This window comes from Vombatus ursinus, unplaced genomic scaffold (genome assembly GCF_900497805.2).
Source record: "Vombatus ursinus unplaced genomic scaffold, bare-nosed wombat genome assembly UNPS02011334.1, whole genome shotgun sequence".
NCBI classification, from domain to species: domain Eukaryota; kingdom Metazoa; phylum Chordata; class Mammalia; order Diprotodontia; family Vombatidae; genus Vombatus; species Vombatus ursinus.
In genome coordinates, this window is record NW_020951112.1 from 1883518 (window position 1) to 1905139 (window position 21622).

At 45.9% G+C, this 21622-nt stretch overlaps 1 protein-coding gene across 2 annotated transcripts in view; it reads left to right on the forward strand.

Annotated features, from left to right (window-relative positions):
- The window catches only part of GNPTAB (N-acetylglucosamine-1-phosphate transferase subunits alpha and beta), a 91561-nt gene that overhangs the window by 35988 nt on the left and 33951 nt on the right, over nt 1-21622 (forward strand). For both annotated transcript variants that reach the window (XM_027855783.1, XM_027855784.1), the window contains 9 exons: nt 4334-4398; nt 4648-4782; nt 11994-12155; nt 12561-12740; nt 13456-13626; nt 16551-16674; nt 17804-18007; nt 18948-20035; nt 21398-21597. In XM_027855783.1, coding sequence (XP_027711584.1) covers nt 4334-4398; nt 4648-4782; nt 11994-12155; nt 12561-12740; nt 13456-13626; nt 16551-16674; nt 17804-18007; nt 18948-20035; nt 21398-21597 — 2329 coding nt within the window. The remainder of the gene's footprint in view (nt 1-4333; nt 4399-4647; nt 4783-11993; nt 12156-12560; nt 12741-13455; nt 13627-16550; nt 16675-17803; nt 18008-18947; nt 20036-21397; nt 21598-21622) is intronic.

Genomic DNA, 21622 nt, shown 5'->3' on the forward strand with positions numbered 1-21622 from the left:
TCTCACATTGACTTTGCTTGCCTGTCTTTGATAAACATTATTTTATGTTCTCGTTATTCGTGGAAGTACTGTGTGCACCTTCTAGACTGTGTTAAAGGCAGGATGGGGAGTAAGAAAAGGCCAGAGGATTGGGCAGCGAAGAGCTCATTGGTAACCCTGGAGAGAGTAGAGAGAGCCAGCCTGACAGTGGCTGAAGAGGGTCTGAGAAGTGAGGAAAATGGAGGCAACAAGCCTGCGTGACACTTGGAAAGCTTGGCTGCTGCAGGGAGAAGAAATAAAGGGGGATCGATCACTTGATGGTGTCCGGGGTCTGGGAAGGTTTTCTGTAGGATCTAGATCCCTGGGCATGGTTGTTATTGTTTGTCCTTTGTTCTCTAAGAGGACCTTGATGTTAGGGAGGTGATGCCATGACTTACAAGTGAGTTGGATTTAAGTGAGGGAGGGCTGTGCAAAGTCACCAGCCTTACTTTCTCCTCCAGAGCCATCTGGGTCCAGTGGCCAGATGTAGATCAGGATGACTAGAGATGGCCCTGTCTGGCATGCTTGTGGGAGTTGGAAGAACTAATGGAGGTAAGGATGCAGTGACCAATGGCCCAGCTTCCCAAGTCAACAGGGAATGAGGGCCAGGGTACAAGTCACGGGTTAGGCTTTGATGAGGAGGACAGCCACTCCTTCCATAGACTCTGGAGCACAGGAAGAGAGAATAGAGCATATTATGAGGGACCAGATGTATGGAAGAGGGGAGAAGGAGCTCATGGTGGATGGCCTTTCTCTTCTCATTCAATGAGGAGTCCAAGTTCTTTATCAAGTGGGAATGGAGAAGAGAAGATGAAGCTTGGACTAGGCACTGCAGGGAGCTTGGTAGAGAATTAACCTGGAAAAAAGAGAGGTGAAGTTTGTAACCCTTTGTGCCTTGGATTCCTTTGGCCGTCTGATGCTGCCTGTGGCTGCCTTTTCTTACTCATGGTTTTAAAAGTGTGTGTGTGTGTGTGTGTGTGTGTGTGTGTGTGTGTGTGTGTGTGTGATTACAAAAAACCCAGTTCTACCAAAATACAGCCTAGACTCCTTCAGGTTAAGAAGCTCTAGTTTAATATATGGTGCTGAGCACCCAGTTAAAATTAGATTACCTAAATTGGTAATGGGCCCAGTGGGTATTGCAATACACTTTAACATTATGCAGTTAGGAATGGAGAAAATGAGGGATTACTTGGGGTCGAGGTTTGACTAAGTGATGGATAAAATGGGAAAAGAGGCAAAGGATTCAAGGGTTGAGAATAGCAGGGGACTAGTTTGGTGCTAATAGGGTCAGAACTCTAAAGAGTAGACCATGGTCCATTGAGGGATCATGAACTTGGAGAGCAGAGGGAGGGATCTTGGTCCCAGAGGAATTTCAGAGTTCCGAATTGTAGAGGTCGTAGTTCTTTAAATCCTCAAAGACAGCTATCATGTCCTGATTTGTAGCTCTTCTAAAACAGGTCTTACCTGACTTTACCCAAGCTCATCCTTAATCATTCTGGGTAGAACAAAATTTTGCAAATCAATTCCTGTTTGAAGTTCATTTGAGGAATTACACTTTAAAGAAATCTTGTGTTTTCTATCAATTCAGATTTTTAATTTTAGAGTTTGCTTTAAATGAGATCACCTGTTTAAGTTTTATTGGGAGATAAAGACAGCTCATGGTTAAGTTGGTGTTTATTAGTTCTGTGAAGCAGACCCTATTCTGTATTGATTTTTGTGGCACAGCTGATGTTGAAAGACCTTGAGCTTGTGAAGAGATAGAAGTAACTATGGTTTTGTGATTGGGGTTGAAGTATCTGGATGACATCCAAGTGGGAAATTAATTTAATGCAATATTGAATTATTCTGAATTATTGACTGTTGGAGTTCAAAGAGAACTTAGGGATGATTGTCTGAATTCAGCACTTTTAGTTAAACTTGTAGTTCCAAGTTTTCAGATCGACCCACTCAATCCATCCCTTAATTCTGGCTTTTCTTTCCTTTAAATGTCTTGCGTTTCTTCCTTGTTCTCCATTCCCACTGCTCCTGTGAGTGTCTATACCAGGCCTGTACAACATACTGCCCTCAGGCCACAAGGGCCTGTTTTTACATCCTCTACATTTTTCGCAGGCCACCCAAAATCCTTTCGCAGGCTGCAAGTGGCACGTGGGCTATATGTTGTGCAGGCCTGGTCTATACCCTTGACTACCTTATCCCTATAATCATCCTGCACAGGATTTTCAGATTTTTTTTTTTGGTCTGGGCCTATTCTTTCTTGGTCTTAGAGATCTCAGTGAGGAAGCCACCTTTACCAAAGCAGATGGACTTTTTCCTTAGAGAGAGGTGTCTGTGGCACTGAAAGGTTAATTAAGTAAAAACCAAGTAAATACTGGCAATGCAGCCAGTATTTGTGAGAGGTGGAACTTGAATCCCGAGTGTCCTGACAGTGAGGCCAGCTCTATCCACCGTACCACACTCCTGCTCGTTTCATGATTCATCTTCCCCATACTTCACTTCCTTTATTTCACTCTCCAGAATATATGAGTCTGGAAAAGAGAAGCAGCTTGGGGAAATAGGAAGTCTGGATCCAGACCTGGATTCAGATCCCATCTCTGCCATTTGCTACCTGTGTTACTACCTAGGACAAGGCACTTCCTCTTAGGACTGGACGTTGGCCTCCACGTGCTATATCTGTGATTCTGTGATCTCTCCCTGGGCCTCAGTTTCTAAATCTGTAAAATTAAGGAAAGTGGACTAGATGGCACTGAAGATGCCTCCCAGCTCTAAATCTATGCTTCCTTGATCATTGTCTGTTTATTGTCTGAAGTCTAAACTGCTTTGTTTGGCTTCCCGAATGTTTCCTCATCTAGTCCCACCCGCATTATCCAGTTTCCATTCTCCTAGTTTTTCATCATTATTGTTCACTCTAGAGAGCATGTGAAGATGCTCTGACACATCCTGGCTATGTGATCTTGGGCCAGTTCATCCCTGGACTTCTCGGTGCCCTTGGACCTCTCTGAAGTTGATAGAGGGAGTTTCATCACCTTGGAGTTTTCTGTAACAGCAAAACCACAGCTCTGGTCCTTTGGCCTATCCCCTAATCCTCCACTCTGCCTTTATATGAACCTCCCCCCAAATATATAAAATGCTCCCTAATTTCTCACTGCTGTAATTTAGCTGTTGTTCTGCCTTTGTTTGAAAGCCCTGCCCACATCCTGCTCCTCCTTTAAAAGACTTGCTTGACTTCTTCCTCCAAGCCTTCCTGAACTGCTCTGGCCCCAGCAGATGCCCCCAGGGTCTCAACTCCTTACTCAGTCTATACTGTTTTATATTGTCCCAAAACGATTTTATATCTTTTTTTTTTTTGGCTAGGCAGTGGGCTTAAGTGACTTGCCCAGGGTCACACAGCTAGTAAGTGTTATGTGTCTGAGGTGGGATTTGAACTCAGGTCCTCCTAAATCCAGGGCCAGTGCTCTATCCACTGTGCCACCTAGCTGCCCCTATATCTTTTTTTCTTAACTGTCAAATAAGTTTTATTGGTACTAGGTTTATTCTCAGTATTTGATCTTACAAATTCTGGGAACTTTCAGATATTCAGGATCCTTGAAAGTAACTGATGTAAATCTCATTATCTGAGCCTGCTTAATAGCCTTTGTAATCTCTTTCTGTGTTTTTTTTCCCCTTAAGCCTTTATGTATCTTCCATAAATGTATCCAGTGAATGGAGAAACACACCGGGACAAAAACTGTACATTCTTGTAACCTACAGGTTTTCCATACAAGATACATATTTGGTGTAATTTCTTGTAGGGATTTTCCATTGGAACTGGCAGGTTTCCATCACTGACCACCTGTTTATACTGGGAACAACTTCTCCAAAGGACTGTCACAATCTGAACCCAGCAGCTAGCTCAGCCAGTGCACACACTTTCCAAACACATGATTAGCTTCTCCCTCCCAAGTGCGAGACCATCCACCGCTAGCACTGTGGCAGGCCTGATCACCTTCCTTCCCTCACTCCCAGCAATTTTACTTGTTAAATGGGGCAGCTAGGTGGCACGGTGGATAGAGCACCGGCCCTGAAGTCAGGAGGACCTGAGTTCAAATCCGGCCTCAGACCAACACTTGACAGTTACTAGCTGTGTGACCCTGGGCAAGTCACTTAGCCCCAGTTGCCTTAAAAAAAAAAAAAAACTAAAAAAAAAATTTACTTCTTAATTTTGTCTCCCCAGCTTGCTTTTCAGCTCTCTGAAGCCAAAGATTATCATGTCTTACACTTGTTTTGTGTGTTCAGCACAGAGTGGATTCTCAAAACATATCATAATTGTGTTTTGTAGTTGAAGACGCCCAGGCTGGAATGTTAAAAGATGCTGACAAACAGTCCGTGTGGAGGGGCTACCTGGTAGGTTACCTACGTTACTTACACATAACAGCATCAGTGATAAATACTCTGAAACTCTGAGGATCTTCTCATCTCCCTCGTTTGTTAGTATTAACCCAAATTGTTTCTGGCATCGTGACTCTGAGGCTTGTATAAAGTTACATCTTTATTCATTTTCTCACCTCGGAGGTCCTCTCCATGGGTCACAAATGCAGCTCTGAAGTGTAAAAAGCCAGAGAATTGGGTCATGTGTATTTTGTCTTCTTTCAGACCACAGACAAAGAAGTCCCGGGCCTGGTGCTCATGCGTGACTTGGCTTTCCTGAGTGGATTTCCACCGACATTCAAGGAAACAGAGCAGCTAAGGGCAAAGCTCCCGGAGAACCTGTCCTCCAAAATAACATTGGTAAGGATTTGGAGGAGAGGGCAGTTGAATAGAGGAGGAACCTGCTGCTCCTTGTGAAATTAAAGAACATCGATTGGCCTGAGCCCCTTCAGTGGATGGACTGTGGGTCCAGGTAAAGAAGGCGGGGATTCTCCAGCCTCAGTCCCTGGGTCTTTGTGATCACGACAGCTCTCTAAAATGGTGTCCAGAACCAGGAAAGACGCCGATAAAGGTCTGGGAGCAGCCAAAGTGTGCAGTGCATGTGTGTGCACATGTGTGGAGTGGGGGGGGGGGGGGGGTCAGGAGATGTCACCAAGGCCTGCTCTGCTTTACTCTTACTTTATACACTATTCTCTCCTACTGTGTGTTAAAAATAGATTGAAAAAGGGAAGAGGATATACTTTCAGAGGCAGTTGTTTTAAAAATGGTGGCTGACAGTATTGGGGTAGGCCCGCTGAACCCCCACTTTCACATACATGTGTGGGTGCACACAACACAGAAATAGGCAGGCCCCAGTGCTTGTTTCTCTCTCAGGAGCCAGTTGTGTTAGCTCAGGAACAAAAAATGAGCACCTGCTATGTACGGGGGCTGGGCTCAGGACTGGAGGAGATTCCAATTTTAAACAAGATAAAGTCCTTTCCCTCAAGGGGCTTACAGTTTCATAATTTCGTGTTTACCTTTACGGAAGGTGCATTAAAGAGAGTTGAAAAGCAGCGCTGAAAATCATCAGATGGGAAAAGCTGCCAAGAAGCTGCCCCAGGTCAGGGAGGACTTCAGGGGGGAGGTGACCTTTGTGGGGAGCATTTCATGGACAGGGAACTTTCGAGGCTGGAGAATGCCCAGCATGGCCAAGGGTGTGACGGGCAGAGGAGATGGCGAGGTCTAAACCTAGATTCACTTTTTTGGCAGCTGTGGTTCACTGCTGGCTTTCCCAGAATCTAGAGTTGAGTAAAACCTGTATCTAGCTCTTTTTTTTCTCTCATGAGCTCTAAGTCAAGCCTCCCCCATTCTCCACTTGTGGGGTTGATGTTTTGAACCTGTGAGAGCCAAAGCTCAGAAACCAGAGATGGGCCACTCTGAGAATTGCTGGAACCAGAGCCTAGACAGACCTGTCATGGTGGGGCAGCCCTATCTCCTCTGCAGGTCATGGGCAGTCTAGCCAGGTGGGTGAAGCGGCCGGCAGAAGCTTGGCAGGGGTCAGGCAGCAGCTGACCAGGCAAGGGCTGAGTGCATCCTAGTGTGTGGATTGGGGCAACGCCACGTGAGACTTGTACTGAGCAAGGCAGGGGTGGAGGGCAGCACAGCAGGGAGCCAGTGATCATGCTTGGCTGAAGTGGACTCCCAGCTCCAAGGAGCTGGAGAGGGGCGTGCTGAGAAGAGTCAGGGCGCTCACTTTGGAATTGTCTGTGGAGCAGGGGCTTATGACGTCTTCCTTTTCTTTGCATTGATGGGGCTGAAAGCTTGGAGCAGGACCAAGTTGGCAGGGATGCAGGGTGGGGGAATAAAGCTGGTGTTTACACAACCAAAGTGGTCTTTAGTGAGCACCTTTAGGTTCCATCTGATTACTCCCAGTGCTTTCTTCTGACCTCTCAGGATGAGGTACTTGAGCCTCATCTGTAAGCTGGCTTAGTGTGAGCATCTGAGCTGCCAGGTTGTAATGATCACCAAACGAGGTGATAACCATGCACATAAGGACCTGTGTGAGTGTAAGGCACATTGCCCAGCTCTTTAGGCCCGGTGTCCAATGATGTTTCATCTGCTTGTGTGATGATGGGCCCAGGAGTTGCATATTCCTCCAAATGAGTGATAAGGACAGTGACACACCCGGGGTGAGCTGATAAACCACTGGAGACCTCCTGGTGGTGCCGTGGTTCTTCAGCTCACCCTTCCTCATCTTGTGCCCAAGAATTAGCAGGAGAATCAGTTCCCAATTTTAAATAACCCTATCAAAAAGAAACTGAAGTTAGTCTACATCTGCTACTTTTCCTTTCTTTATTTAAAGTGTTCTCATCCCACCAGTTTAGTAATTAAAACTTTTCTCTAGAGTGAATCACACGTCAAGCCCACTGGGTTATTTTTGGGGTCCGCATCTATCCCCCATTTTCATAGGGACACAAAAACTGCCAGTCTCCAGGTGCTTGCAACAGCCCCAGCCCTTTGTGATGCTTCTGAGATGAGGGATGGCAGCTCACCGTAACATCCCCCATTTCTCTCTGATTATAAATCATTTGGGCCTGGAGATTTCCTTTCACCTCCCTCCTCATCTTGAACTCTGCTTCCTTCTTTCAGCATATTCTTTCCTTCCCAATTTCCAGGTCATTCTCTTTCAGAGAAAAGCCCAGCTCAGAGTCAGAATTCATCAGGCTTACTTTCCTGTGTCTGCTAGCCTGACATTACCTGTCTTGGGCATTGCATCTGTCTCTTCTTTCCTTCCCATCTTGGTCAGGACATAGCTGAGTCAGCCTTCTGCTTTGTCCTCCACATTTTTGGTAAACTGTGGCTTGTTTCCAACACCTTTTGTTAAAGCTTGTGCCCCTCATCACCCCTAGGTTATTTATGCTGCCCCCCTTTAAAAAAATGCCTCCCGCTAAAGATAGAGCCCATCAGGGCTGATGCCCAGCTTAGAGGCAAAGACTCCAGACCATGGGTACTTAGCCCAGCCCTGCCTCCTACTTCTCACGTTACTTTGGTCAAATAGCAATCAACTTTTGTGAGGCTGAGTTTCTTCCACCTGCAAAATAACAGCTTTGAATTAGATACTGGTTCTTTTCAGACCTGAAATGGGATGATTCTGGGATATATTTCCCCTGGCAGCCACATTGGTTCCTTTCAATATGCCTTTCTTTTCTTTCTCTGTGAGATCATTGGGCATTGTATAAAATTCTCAACGTCTCAGATTAGGCTGTGCTGCTCAGTGGAGAGAGAGAGGTGACATATCCCTGATGGACTCCCAATTCTGATCTGCAAGAAACCAGGAAATGTGTGTATTTGTGCAAGCGCATGATGGTACCATTAACATGATCACAGGATTTCACACCTGAATGGACCTTAGATCACCTTGTTCATCACCTTGTTCTGCGCTCTCCTTTTACATGTGAAGACATTTTCTGTGTTCACATTTATAGATGTTCAGTGAGTTCCCACAGTGTAGCCAAGCCCTCTCTTGTAGGCAAGGGATTCTAGGACCGCTTCACCCAATCCTTTTTTATAGAAAATCCCAGAATTTTTTTCAGACATGTCTTGGTATTATGCTGATGTCTCATCTAGAGGCCTGATTCGGGGGAATCAGTCAACAAACAAGAATTGGGCCCTGTGCCTGAATACTGGGGGGACAAAGAATTAGGACAGAAAGGAAGCAATCCTTTCTCCTTAAGGAGTGTGTGTGTGTGGAAAGAATGGGGACTGCACCTCTGATTTCTCCCCATCGAGGCGTTCCCTCCACCAGGGCAGGGTCATGGGCACCTTCTTTCAGTCTTAGATCATTACCAAGAGGCGGAAGTGACTTTCCCACAGTTTGGGTCAGAGGGGAGAATTGAACCCAGCTCCTGCTCTCAGGCTGACACTCTATATGCCTTTTCCTTGAAAACTTGGTGCTTTGTCAAAGATTTCAGTGGATTCTAGAAAGATGGGGGGGTTAGGTGTCCCCTGTGTACAGAGTTGTGCTTGGTGCTGGGGTGGGGCAAAGTTTAGTTCTTAAGGAGCTAAGGACTAGTGGGGGGTATGAAGGCCCACCCAGTGTAATCTAGATTGAGACAAGCAAAGGTACACCAAGGGGCTGCCGCATGCTGTGGAGGGCCGAGGAGAAGAGGCCACTGCTGACAGTGGCAGCGGAAATCAGGGCTGCCATGGTGTTTCAATTTAGGCCAATTTGAAACAGAGATGAAAATTGAGCCCGGGAGGCTGGACTGGGAGGTAGAAGGATGTGTGGAATTCAGGCTGGGGGACAGTATGGACAAAGGCAGGGAGGCGGGAAGTATAGCACCAGGGAAGTGGGGAGTGGCCTCATCTGGTTGGCATGCTGGCAGCAGAGGAGAGTGATGAAAAAAACCTCTTGAAGATTTGGGCAGTGAAGCAGAGAAGAGAGGAAACATGGTTGGATGGGCCTGAGATTCAGAGAGAGGCTTTCATAGGATGGGCGAGGCCCTGAGCACGTTGCAGGCCCATGAGACAAGCTGGCAGAGAGGGGAAGGAGATGAGCGCTGGAGCCAGGGCTGCAGGAGGAGCTGGGAGCCGGGGAGCAGTACAGGGCTGAAGGGCAGATTGAGGTCTTCCTCTGAGACTAGGAGACCTTGGGCTGGTGAAGATGCCGAGGACGGAAACAGAAGGGCCCCTGTCTGGCCCCCTGAGAAGCAGGCCAGGCTGTGGCGTCCGTAAGACCGGCTGAAGAAGAGGGAGGGCAGGTAGTGAAGGAGGGAGGCAGGAACCATGGGGCCGCAGGGGCTGCCCTGGGCAGGGAGGGCTCGACCACCAAAGTCAGACTGCACTCTAAGCGAATCCCCGTGTTTCAGGTCACTTTCATAGAAGTAATCAGATCTTCTCTTCCTTTTTTAGTTAATGTTCCATTTAAATCACTTTTTTCTCCTGACCTGAGATTTTATTGATCTAGGAGACTCAATCAGGAAACCCCTTAGAATACTCCAGAACAGCCCCCGCCCCACCCCTTCTGGTCTCAGCAGTGCGAGGGCCAGGGGCACACAGCTTCCTGTTCACTGTGTCATGCTGCCCCTCTCACCTTTTTGAAACTTGCCATCCCAAGGTCCCAAAGGCTGGCACATGGTCCTCGTGCCAAGGATTCCCTGAATCCTTTTCTTGGGGTCACTGGCTTCAGTGTCGTTTTCTGCTGAACTTCCCATCACTCCACTTTAGCACCTAACTTGGGGTTCCTTAGTCAGAATGCAGTGCCTCGTCAGAGTGCTTCCTGCCTTGTTTTTTCCTTGTCCTTACAAGAGATTAAATTTTTTTTTTTGGAAGCAGTCAGGGTTAAGTCACATAGCTAGTAAATGTCTGAGGCCAGATTTGAACTCAGGTCCTCCTGACTCCAGGGCCAGTGCCACCTTGCTGACCCCAAGAGATGAAGTCTTAAGCTAGACAAGTCAAGAACTTACCAGACTCCCTCAAGTCCCTCATCATTTGTCTCTATGCCCATTGGTTAATCACATTTGGTGTCCAATATATATCCCCTCCACTTGTGTGGACAATTATATACCACTACCAAAGGTCATAAGATTTAGAGCTGGAAGGAACCTTAGATCATTTAATTTACCCTCTCCCCTCCATTCGCATTGTACAGTTATGGAAATTGAGGCCTAGTGATATTATGGGACTTATCCAAGCTTATGTAGCTAGTGAATAGCAAGGCATACCCTCTAATTAACTAATTCTAAAGCCAGCATTTATCTTTATATCACCCCCACCCCGATGCTTCTTCTGTCTGCTGGTGCATTGGTTATTAAGCATACTCTCCTGATAATCCCTTTTAGGATTCTGAGGTAACAAGATGCACCCCCTTCCATCGCCGTATTCCAGTCAGCAGTGTGACTGGGAGTAGCAAGGAGGAGCCATGAACTGGACTTGTACTTTCATTAGTGTTGGGCAGAGGGGTCATACACACAGCCTCCCTGAACCAGATTAAAATGGAATTGGGAAATACTTCACAAGGCACATAAGAATACAGTACAACACAGATAAGATTTTTAAGTCAGTATGTGACCTGCAGGCATCCTTATGTGTTTCTTTTCGAGTTTGACTCCACTGGGGTCAGGAACGCTTGAGGAGAAAACTCCTGTTAGCAATCCAGATGTTCCATGCACTGTGACTTACATTGAGAAGTTAAGTCCCTTGCCCAGGGACCCACAGCCAGCAGGGGTCATTGGCTGGCCTCGAACGTGGGTACTCCTGGCTGTAGACCGGTGTTCTCTGCCCTGTGTCCTGCTGCCTCTCAGGAGATAAGGTCACGCTTAGCTCCTTTTATTATGTGACTTGATTTTTTGTGGTTATCCACACAGGGGCTTCCAAAAGTCTTGGGGCACCTTTAGGTGTTCTTGTCCTTAGCTCTGTTCCCTCTCATTTTCTTGTAAAAATTAAGGATTTTTGGACACACTCCCGACTCCCCTACGACCCTCACCTTCTTTCTGTGTTATTTTGTTTTCCATAATACTGCTTTTTTACAGTATTATGTGGGTATTTTATTCCCTCCTTAAATTCCCAGGGAGCACCCATGATACTGGGTTGGTAGTACTCTTGCCAAACAAACCTGGACTGCCTAGGTCTCCTGTAACAAATTTGATTTCATTGCCATGAACCCGTCTTCTTATGTGAAGAGCTAATGGGCCAGAAAATTGCATCTGGTTGTATTGGGTCTTCACTAGAGGGTGACGTGAGTGGGGAAGAAGTGACCACTCATCCTTCACATCTCATGGTTTTGGTTTGGTTTTGGTTTGGTTTTTGGCTTGGTATCCATAGTACCTGATTGATTGACTGATGGCCTGTCCCTCCTTCCCCCAGTTTCCCATCACACATAGCTCTTCTTTAATTTCTCTTCCAACTTTTGTTTATTAATTCAGGAAGATCTCCCCTCTTTTCATTTCATTTGTGAGTCCCTAAAATGACCTAATAATGGCTGGTGAGAAAAGTAAGAATGCTACTAGTATAATTGTATAAAGGAAAAGGAAAGCTGTGAATTTTAGGGGGACAGTTAGCTATACTAAGCCATCAGCATTATCAATTTCTTCCATCCCTTCCCGGCCTGTCCTAGGGGTGTGGTTTGGAACTTGTCCCTTTCTGGAGACCTTAACTTACACACCCGTCCACCTTTCATCCCTAGTACCTTTCATGGTATTCGTTTTGGCTGCACCCCTGGAGACTGTGAGTTATGGCGTTGATTGAACCACACTGTACAGGCCACGTGGGGAGCCCTCCATGGAGCTGTGTGGCAGGCCCCTGGCCTTGCCTGCAAGCAGCCGAATGTCATTTTGGTTTGTCGTTCAGAAACCTGCTGTTATCTGCACCTGGAGCAATTCCACAGGAGTCCCTGTAGGAAGGGTCCCTCCGGTCTATGGCCATAGAGCCCACCCAGTGGCCTGATGGCATTCCGGCATTCCTTTCTGGGGAGATTGTTCCTCCACAATTAACTGTATTGAGGAAATACACTGAAAATGTGACTTTGGAGCGTCTGAGGTGCCTCTTTTTTTTCCCTGGAAACTTTCTTATGATGTCATGCTGTTTCTGTGTAGCTGCAGTTGTATTCAGAAGCCAGTGTAGCCCTTCTGAAACTGAATAACCCCAGAGGCTTCCAGGAGTTGAATAAACAAGCTAAGAAGAACATGACCATTGAGGGAAAGGGGCTGACCCTCAGTCCTGCCTATTTGTTGTGGGATCTCAGCGCCATCAGTCAGGTAAGAAATGGAGGGGGATTTTTAAAAGTTAGCAGCAATGAGAGTCAAGGGCCCGAAAAGAAAAATGAGAAATCCCATGGGTGTGGCGTGTGATACCCACCACAGTTGACTGACAAGTGATTGGGTATTTCTACTTCTCCAGGCCGCCATGCTGTTCCTGCCTCAAATCCCAGCTTCAGAAGGGAACAGCAGGGTCAAAGACAGGAGGAAGGGTGGGGAGAAGGAAGGGGCTGACAGGGAGGGAGTTACTTGGTTGTGCCTGATAGGACGCTGCCCTGTGCAGGCCCTGCTGTGTGCACAGAGGCAGGTCAGAGCCCCTCCGCTGCTGTCTGTGTGAAGCTTCCTTTCCCAGCTCCGTGGTGGAGTGTCTCTGAGCTAAACTAACGGGCTGAATGGTTCTTGCAGTCTAAACAGGATGAGGATGTTTCTGCCAGCCGTTTTGAAGATAACGAAGAGCTGAGATATTCTTTGAGGTCCATAGAGAAGCACGCTCCGTGGGTGAGAAATATCTTCATCGTAACCAATGGGCAGATTCCTTCCTGGCTGAATCTTGATAACCCTCGGATAACTATAGTAACTCATCAGGTAAGTATCTTCCCGTCAGTTGGTCAGCCACCAAGCATTTATTAAGCACCTTTTGCATGCTAGGCATTGTTCTCAGAATACAAAGGCAGAGAGTAAAACCACCCCTGCTTACAGGAGCCCACCTCTGTGCCATTTCCTTTTTGTTTTCTTTTTTTTTTTTTAGTGATTTTTTTTTCTGGTGAGGCAATTGGGGTTAATTGACTTGCCCAGGGTCACACAGCTAGTAAGTGTTATGTGTCTGAGGCTGGATTTGAACTCAGGTCCTCCTGACCCTAGAGCCGGTGCTCTACCCACTGCGCCACCTAGCTACCTGCCATTTCCTTTTCTTATCTTCTGTTGTGCCACAAGGATTGTCTCAGTTGCCTCAAATTACTGTGCACGTTCGCCAGTCTTTACATTTGGATTCTAATATGAAATTTATCTCCTGTTCTGTAATTGGTACTCAGGCATCAGGTCACCAGAATTAGGAAAGACAGTAGAAGACCCAAGTGGGGAGGTGCGGAGGGAGGGAGACCTCCTGGAGATGCCGCTGCCCTGCAGGGAAAGAGTTTAAGGGAAGCCCTACCTTAGCGGCAGAAGGGTCTCCTGTAAGTCAAGGAAAAGTGGTCCTCGAGTAATTGCTAGAGGAAGTGTAAAGAGTGTGTTGTTTGTATCAAAAGAGTCTTTCGATAAAATAGCGATGATAGCTAACCCTTTCCCTGCTTTGTCTTCCTAGGAGGTGTTTCGGAATGTGAGTCACTTGCCTACCTTTAGCTCTCCTGCTATTGAAAGCCATATTCATCGGATTGAAGGGCTGTCGCAGAAGTTTATTTACTTAAATGACGATGTGATGTTTGGGAAGGATGTCTGGCCAGATGATTTTTACAGTCACTCCAAAGGTCAGAAGGTGAGTGGAGCTGGGGAGAAAGTTCCCACCTCGATGTGAGGTCAGTTGATAGGTATTTATTGAGTCACTTCCACACCTTGCTAGACGCTCATCGCCTGAACGCTGGGCATGAGCTAATAACTTTTTGCCACAGTAATGAATGAAACCACTTGTTGAGGAATGGACAGGTCAGACTCTCCGTTAGCAGCAGAGGGCCTTTGAGATACTCCATCCTCAGCTGCTCAGAAAATTAAAGAGAAAGAAAGGACGTAAGAAGACTGAAAATGTACATCTCCCAAATCGTTTGTATTTATGACATCTACTCATGTCCTCATCTTCTGAGTCCATTCTGTCCAGAGAGAGAGCTACCATTTCATTTAAAGCAGTGACTTTCAATCCTATAGGCTTCTTTTTCAAAAAAATATATTCGTGTCTTCCAGTTATTCCAATAATTATCATGCATACAAGCAAATTTATTGTTATTGAAAAATAGCTCTGTACCACATAGGACTTTTAAAATTGGAAAAACATCACAATTCCCTAGCTATTGTAAGAGTTTCTATTTAAATTTGCGATAAGTCTTCAGGTGGAAAGGGTTAATATTGAGCTTTCATCTCACCAGGAGAGAGGATTGTACCTACAGATTTTCTAGACCAGTCTCAATTTCAAAGAAAAAAAGGTATGTTTTTTAATGAGGCTTTGCTCTGAGGGAGTTTAGGAAGAAATGAATGGAATTAGATTATTTTTACTCATTTTTGGTTGAGATGCAGTGCTGCTGGTCCATGCCCATCATTGAGTGAGTGCCCTGACCTGAGCTTCTTGTTATTCCAGTGTGATCCTTGGGCACATTTTCAAGCCCAAGACTGCATTGCATTTTAGGGAGCCAGGCATTCATCTATTCGTAGAGCGTTAGAGCTAGTGGACCTTAGGGACATCGGCCCATCCCAAGGCTTTTATAAATGAGGACAGCTGAGCCCAGCGAGGCCAGCATTGGTCAGCTTGCTTACTAAGATCCATTATGCCATTTGGAAGGAAACCTTTGATGTCTCCAAAACAGAAATGAGAGAGAAGGGAGGGCTACAGATTTTCGTTGGGTCCAGACACTCACAGAAATTAGTTATGATCTGGGATTTAAGACCTGATCCCCCAGATGAAGGTTGATGAGAATCAGTAAATCTCCCTGTCCAGTTAAGGGAGAGCCACCCTTTTGATTTCTGTATGAGATTGAGAAAAGTGATTGTTTTCGAGAATAAAATAAGGTCTGCCCTTGACCCTTCCCATTTGGCCTTTTTAATCCTGGTGCAGTGGGAGGTGTGCTGGATTTAGTCATTGAAGATCATAGATTTAAAGCTGGAAGGGATCATAGAGGCTCCTCCTCATTTACAAATGGGGAAACTGAGGTGTAAAGAAGTGAAATGACTTGGCCAGGGTCACACAGTTTGTGTGAGTCAGGATTAGCACTGTCCATGTGCCTAGCTGCTTCTGAGGACCTGAGTTCCCATCTCGGTTCTGCCCCTGGCTGAATCATTAAACTTCTCTCATCTCCATTTCTTCACCTGTAAAATGAAAGGAATGACCCCCAGGATACCCTCGATTCTAAATGTCTTATGATCCCAACAGACTAGAACCATAGGCCATTTGTTACAAAATGCAGTTTACAAGGCAGTGTGAAATCCTGCATGTGGGTACCTGACGGGCACCAGAATAAGACGTGAGAGGTCACGGCAGCAGATCAGTGGGAAAAGACTTGGGGTCTTAATCAACTTCAGACACAGCCTGTGTCTGCTTGTAATCACTTTTCTCAATTTCATACAGAAATCAAAAGGGTGGCTCTCCCTTAACTGGACAGGGAGATTTACTGACTCCCATCAACCTTCGTCTGGGGGTTCAGGTCTTAAATCCCAGATCATAACTAATTTCTGTGAGTGTCTGGACCCAACGAAAATCTGTAGCCCTCCCTTCTCTCTCATTTCTGTTTTGGAGACGTCAAAGGTTTCCTTCCAAATGGCATAATGGATCTTAGTAAGCAAGCTGACCAATGCTGTAAAGCCGGTGTCTGCAGAGTGGCTTAGATCTCAGAACCACCCTTCATGGGAAATGTGGAAGAGCCGAGGTGAGTGACAGGGGTGGTTGGGAGACTCAAAACCACATCCTGGGCTGAGCCGGGGAAGTCATGGTGGCTGTCTGTTCTGAAGGGTTGTCCTGTGGAAGAGGATGAGCTAGTCTTACTCCGTGGGTCCCTAGAGGGCACCAGTGAGGCACAATTACAGGGAGACAGTCTGAAGTTCAGTGTGAAAAAGCTGGAGCTGTCCAGCGGTGGAATGAGCTCTTTGGGAAGTGGGCAGGTCGAAGGGAGATGAGCTTGGACAGGGATGCTTGGGGCCAGGGCAGATGCCAGACGTCCTTCTAGATAGGATTCTGTACTTGAGGAGGAGTCTGTTTCAATCTATTTCCCTTACAGTGACACTTCACTGCAAGGAGGTAGCTTCCTTCTGAGTGATACAAAGCCCTGGCAGAAACAGAACTTACCCCAGTGTTTCTAGGCTCAGGGATGATCATTAAATGTTTAGATTTCAAGAAGCTGTACTCCTGAGATGATGGCTATAGGCAGAGGAATTCTGTAAGGTAAGGGGCGAAGGGGGAGGGGAGAGCAAAGAGAGAAGGAGTTGAGAGAGAGAGAGAGATGGGCGAAGGAGAGGGGGAGAGAAAGAAGGGAGGGAGGGAAGCCAGGAAGGCTATCACCAGAACAAGTTGCTGAACCAAATACTCTAGTTGCTATTAATGAATTTGGTAGCAAAGTTTGTCAGCTCCTTAGCCTTTGGGTAGTTGAGATTTGACAGCTTCTAGCACTTGCCTTTTTCCAAGTGTCCTGTAGATAGTTTTTTGGAGTCCTGACCTGTGGATGGAGATCCTCGAAGTTAAAAACGTTTCTTCTCTTCCCGTAGGTTTATTTGACCTGGCCCGTTCCCAACTGTGCTGAGGGCTGCCCCGGCTCCTGGATTAAAGATGGGTACTGTGATAAGGCCTGTAATAATTCAGCATGTGATTGGGATGGAGGAGATTGCATTGGTAAGAAGGAGGGGCAGGTGCAGTTAGGTGATATTATTTACAGTCATTAAACAAAAGCATTAGGGCTTATATAGTTATTCAAAGTACTGCTCTGGGCTTTAGTCTCATCTTTTACTTCGAAGGCATTTTCCCCGTGTCAGTGTGGAATCTGAGAAACCTTTTTGCTTATTTAAAGTGAGTAAATCCATAATGCCTCAGATATTAAGCACTGGAGTTGCTGCTATTGATTTCTCAAAGAACGTAATGGCTTTAAGGTCCACAAAGCATAGCTGTATCCACAGTGAATAGAGCACCTGGCCTGGAGTCAAGAAGACCTGAGTTCAAATCTGGCCTCAGGCATTTACCAGCTGTGGCCCTGGCCAAGTCACTTGACCCTGTTATCCCCAGTTTCCTCATCTATTAGATGAGCTGGAGAAGCCAATGGCAAACTACTCCAGCATCTCTGCCAAGAAAACCCCAAAGGGGGTTATGGAGAGTCAGACGACTGAAATGACTGAACAACAAAACAGCACAGAGATGCACATTCCTTATAACAGCCTGGTGAGATAAGGGAGTGGAGGCGTTATACCCACTTTATAGATGAGATACCTGAGACTCCAGAGGGATGTGCCTGTAGTTGCACACCTGGGATCCCCGTGAGTCAGGATTAGGATCTGGGGCTCTTTCTGCTGCCTTGTGTCTCCTGTCCCTAGGGAGTATATATACTCACGGCCCAGCCAGCACTTATTAAGCACTTACTGTATCCTAGGCCTGGGGACACACGGTCAGAGAATGACACAGTGCCCGCTTTCAAGGGTCTTTCATTCTATTGAGGGACACAAGAAACGCAGATAATAAGTGTATGTGGAATAAATTTTAAAAGAGCAGATACAGGGCAGTTAGGGAGAGGGAGCTCTTGCAGTTGTGGCAGATGGGGGAAGGCTTCGTAGAAAGTGGTGCGTAAGGAAGGAAAAGAGGGATTCTGTGAGGAAGTGGTGAGCGGGGAGTGCATTGTGGGCATGGGGACCAGCAAGTGCAAAGCCATAGAGGTGGGGGATGAGTATCACGGAGGGAAAACAGAGAGGAAGTCACTTCTGAGAACGGAAATAAGTTCATTCTATATAATGAGAGCCAGTCTCTTCTCTTTCAGGCAACACTGGCAGCAATCGATATGTTGCTCCAGGAGGTGGCCACGGCGGTGGAGCAGTTGGGCCACCCTGGCACTTTGGTGGTGGAATAAGCGGTATCTCTTACTGTAACCAGGGATGTGCCAATTCTTGGCTCGCCGATAAGTTCTGTGATCAGGCGTGCAACGTGTTGTCTTGTGGGTTTGACGCTGGCGACTGTGGGCAAGGTATGTGACCTGCTGACGGAAGGGAGGATGTGTTGTTGAAAAGCATAGGGTGCTTTTTGGAAAGGGACTCTTCTCTGTCAAGTTACATTTTGGCTCAGACCCAAACTGTGGGACGTTTCTAAGTTGGGGCTGAGACGACATGGGTCCTTTGAATAATGTAGAAACTGAGCAAGTTTCATTTCCTGCTGTTACTGGCATTTGGTTACTGTAGCCAAGTAGTATACCTTAGCTTTCAAAAATGCTGAAAACGATGTATATATATATATATATATACACACATACGCAGAAACAATGATAAGAAGTTTCAGGATGGGATCACACTGATAGCTCTATAATTTTGCTTGAATGTATTGCATTAGAAATGTACAGAAAGATGAAATTGGTCATTGGAATACACTGGCATAATGTCTTATCACCTTGGGTTCCACATAATGCTAGATGTTTATTAAGTACCTATTGTGTTCAAGGCACTGAGTACTGGGGATATAGAAGTGAAAACTTATACTTTGCGTGCCTTCAGGGAGCTTACACTTTCATGGCAAATACATATGCATATATATGACAAATCAGAATGTTCTGAGTGCATCAGAGGGGGCCGTCACAAAAAAAGGTGCACAGAATTCTTGAGAGGGATTGGAAAAGAAATCCCTTCTAGATGGGGGTGGATGAAGATTAGAGTCTTGAGGGCTGAGGCACAAAAGAAGGATTGCAAGAGACACTGGTGGAGATGGCAGTCAGTCTCAAGTGTGCCTGCACATGGGCCAATGTTTTAAGCTTGCCTGTGGGCTAGCAGTGAGGAGTAAAGAGAAAAGAAGAAAAAGATCTGCCCCTGCCCCCTGTTTTAATACCAGATCTGTGATTTCATTGGTGCGGGGAACTCCCAGGACTGAACTTCCCTCTGCCAGTGTGAAACATTCGAGTGTTATGGTATTTTTTCTAGATCATTTTGATGAATTACACAAGGTGACTCTCATCCCAAACCAGACTCACTACGTTATCCCCAAGGGAGAATGCCTCCCCTATTTCAGCTTTGCTGAAATTGCCAAAAGAGGAATCGAGGGTGCCTACAGTGACAATCCGATCATCCGCCATGCCTCTGTTGCCAACAAGTGGAAGACGATCCACCTCATACTGCACAGTGGCATGAATGCCACCGTCATACATTTCAACATCACATTTCAAAATAAAAACAACCGAGAGTTTAAAATGCAGATCACAGTAGAAGTGGACACTAGGGAGGAGCCAAAACCCAATATTACCACCCAGAAGTCTCTTTCAAGTCCAGCTAGCCCCACCATACCTCTGCCAGAAGCTGAAATCCTATTTGAAGATGTTCCAGAAGAAAAACGCTTCCCACAGTACAAGAAACATGCGGATGGCTTTCAGGAAACCATAAAAATACCCCTTGTAAATATCTCTGAACTTCCAAAAGAAGTACAACTGAGTCTAAAGAAGTTGGATGTAAAACTGGAAGGTGGTGACATTACTCTGAAGGGATATAACCTGTCCAAGTCTGTTCTGCTGAGACCATTTCTGAAAGGCGCTCAAGTCATCGAAGTAAACGCTAACCAAATTGTAAAAACGGAAAAAGACAGTCTGCAAGACCCTGTGAGGAGTGAGCATCACACCAGCCTCACCAAAGAGAACTCAGAAAATGTCGATGGCGTGAAGAGAATAGACTTGCCAGCCGAAGGTGCTGGCAGGACAGTCAAGGTGGGCGGGAGGCATTGGGATCACTCTTTACCTCAGGACTGGGCAAAAGCTGCTTCTGCAACTCAGAAAGCCGGAGACAGTGTTGGCTTCAGAGGAACGACCGTTGTCCCAACCCAAGACCAAATGGCCCAGGAGAAGGAGCTCTTAGAGAAAGCCAAGGAGAACAGAGGAGTGGAGCCGATTGAAGGGCATGCTGAGGACAATGATCTAGGCAATGGTGGAGTAAGGCCTGGAAGAAAACTTCAAGAATATGCTGGGAGCTATCCAGGATTCTTGCCTTGGGAAAAAAAGAAGTATTTCCAAGATCTTCTTGAGGTAAGTCGAGTTTAATGTCATCTCTTATTTAGAAGGAAAAAAAGGTAATTTTACACATACTTTCCGGGGTCATTCATCGTGGCGCGCTTCATGCGGAAGATGGAGTTTGAGCTGTCTCCCATAGGAAGGGAGGGGGCTATAGAGGAGGAAAAGGAAGACCAGCAAGGGACGTGGTAGGAGAGAGAATGAAGATTATTATTGGTGGATGGACATAGCCAGGTCACGTTTCTGTTGTTGGGACTTAGAATCTCATTGTAGGTGACTCCCAGGGAGGAAACTCCCCAAGAGAGCATCTGGGACTGCTCTTAGCTTGGTAGTCTTGGGGCATGTTGGTTGGTGCATTGAGAGGCTGAGTGAGTTTCTTGGGATCATGGAGCTCATATGCATTAGAGGCAAGTTGTGAGCCCAGATCATCTTGATTCCAAAACTACTTCTCTGTTCGTTGCCCCCCACTGTCTGCCTACCTCCCTCTCATAGAATATTGGGAAGGGGCACAGCAGTGTCAAAGGAAGGCAGGATTGCGGTAATGGTTCTATCTAGCAACAAAATGAGAAGCACTGTAGTGCAGTGGGTAGAGCACTTGATGGAGGATCAGAAGACCAGAGCCCTGGTACTGTCCCTGACCAGCTCTATGTCCCTAAGCAAGTCACTTAATCTTTCTAGGCCTTAGTTTCTTCTACTTAATTAGGGTTGCAGACTAAATGATCTCTGAGGTCCCTTCTGGTGCAAACATGTTAGGATTCTACCGTTTCTCCCAGGTGGGCAGTCTCTGGCAAGAGGACCAAGGTTCTTATAGCGCTCCTTGTCATGTATTTCAAGCTTAAGCTCTTTTAATTGTTCTAATGCTGACTTATTAAAATGAAGCAAGATTATGGTCCCCATGTCATCTGCCATATTTGTGGAGAGTTTGGCCTTTTCCATTTTGTGTTTGCTAAGGCAAGAAACTTAATATTGAAGTCTTCTTTCTCTACATTTAAGCTACTAGGAACCATCCTTTTTTATAGTTACACAATTCTTGACTTGTCCATATTGACTTCTGGTACTGTGTATTCTTCTGGGCATGAACAGACTCGGGTTTTGATATCAGCAGAAAGGCAAAACATGTGCTAGTCCATAATAGCTTGGCAAATATGATTGCTTTAGGAACAGCCCCTTCAGAGAGCTTGGTAAAACTCTACTCTACAGTTCCTCCTCCCCAGGCAGCCTAAGAATATTACTCAAAACTGTTTTATCCTAAACTTAGAATGTTAGGTTTTTCCTTCACTGACCATCATTAATTCTCCTTATAAAATAGTACCCAGTTCTCTCCTTTTCAGTCATTTTCATTTTACAGTCTTTTATATTTTTTTATGGATTTCTTAGGAAGAAGAATCATTAAAGAAACAGTTGTCATACTTCACGGATAGCAAATATGTTGGAAGACAACTAAAAGATACATTTGCTGATTCTCTCCGATATGTAAATAAAATTCTAAACAGCAAGTTTGGATTTACATCTCGGAAAGTCCCCGCCCATATGCCTCATATGATTGACCGCATTGTTATGCAAGAACTACAGGATATGTGAGTAAAAGTGCCTCTTTCTAGA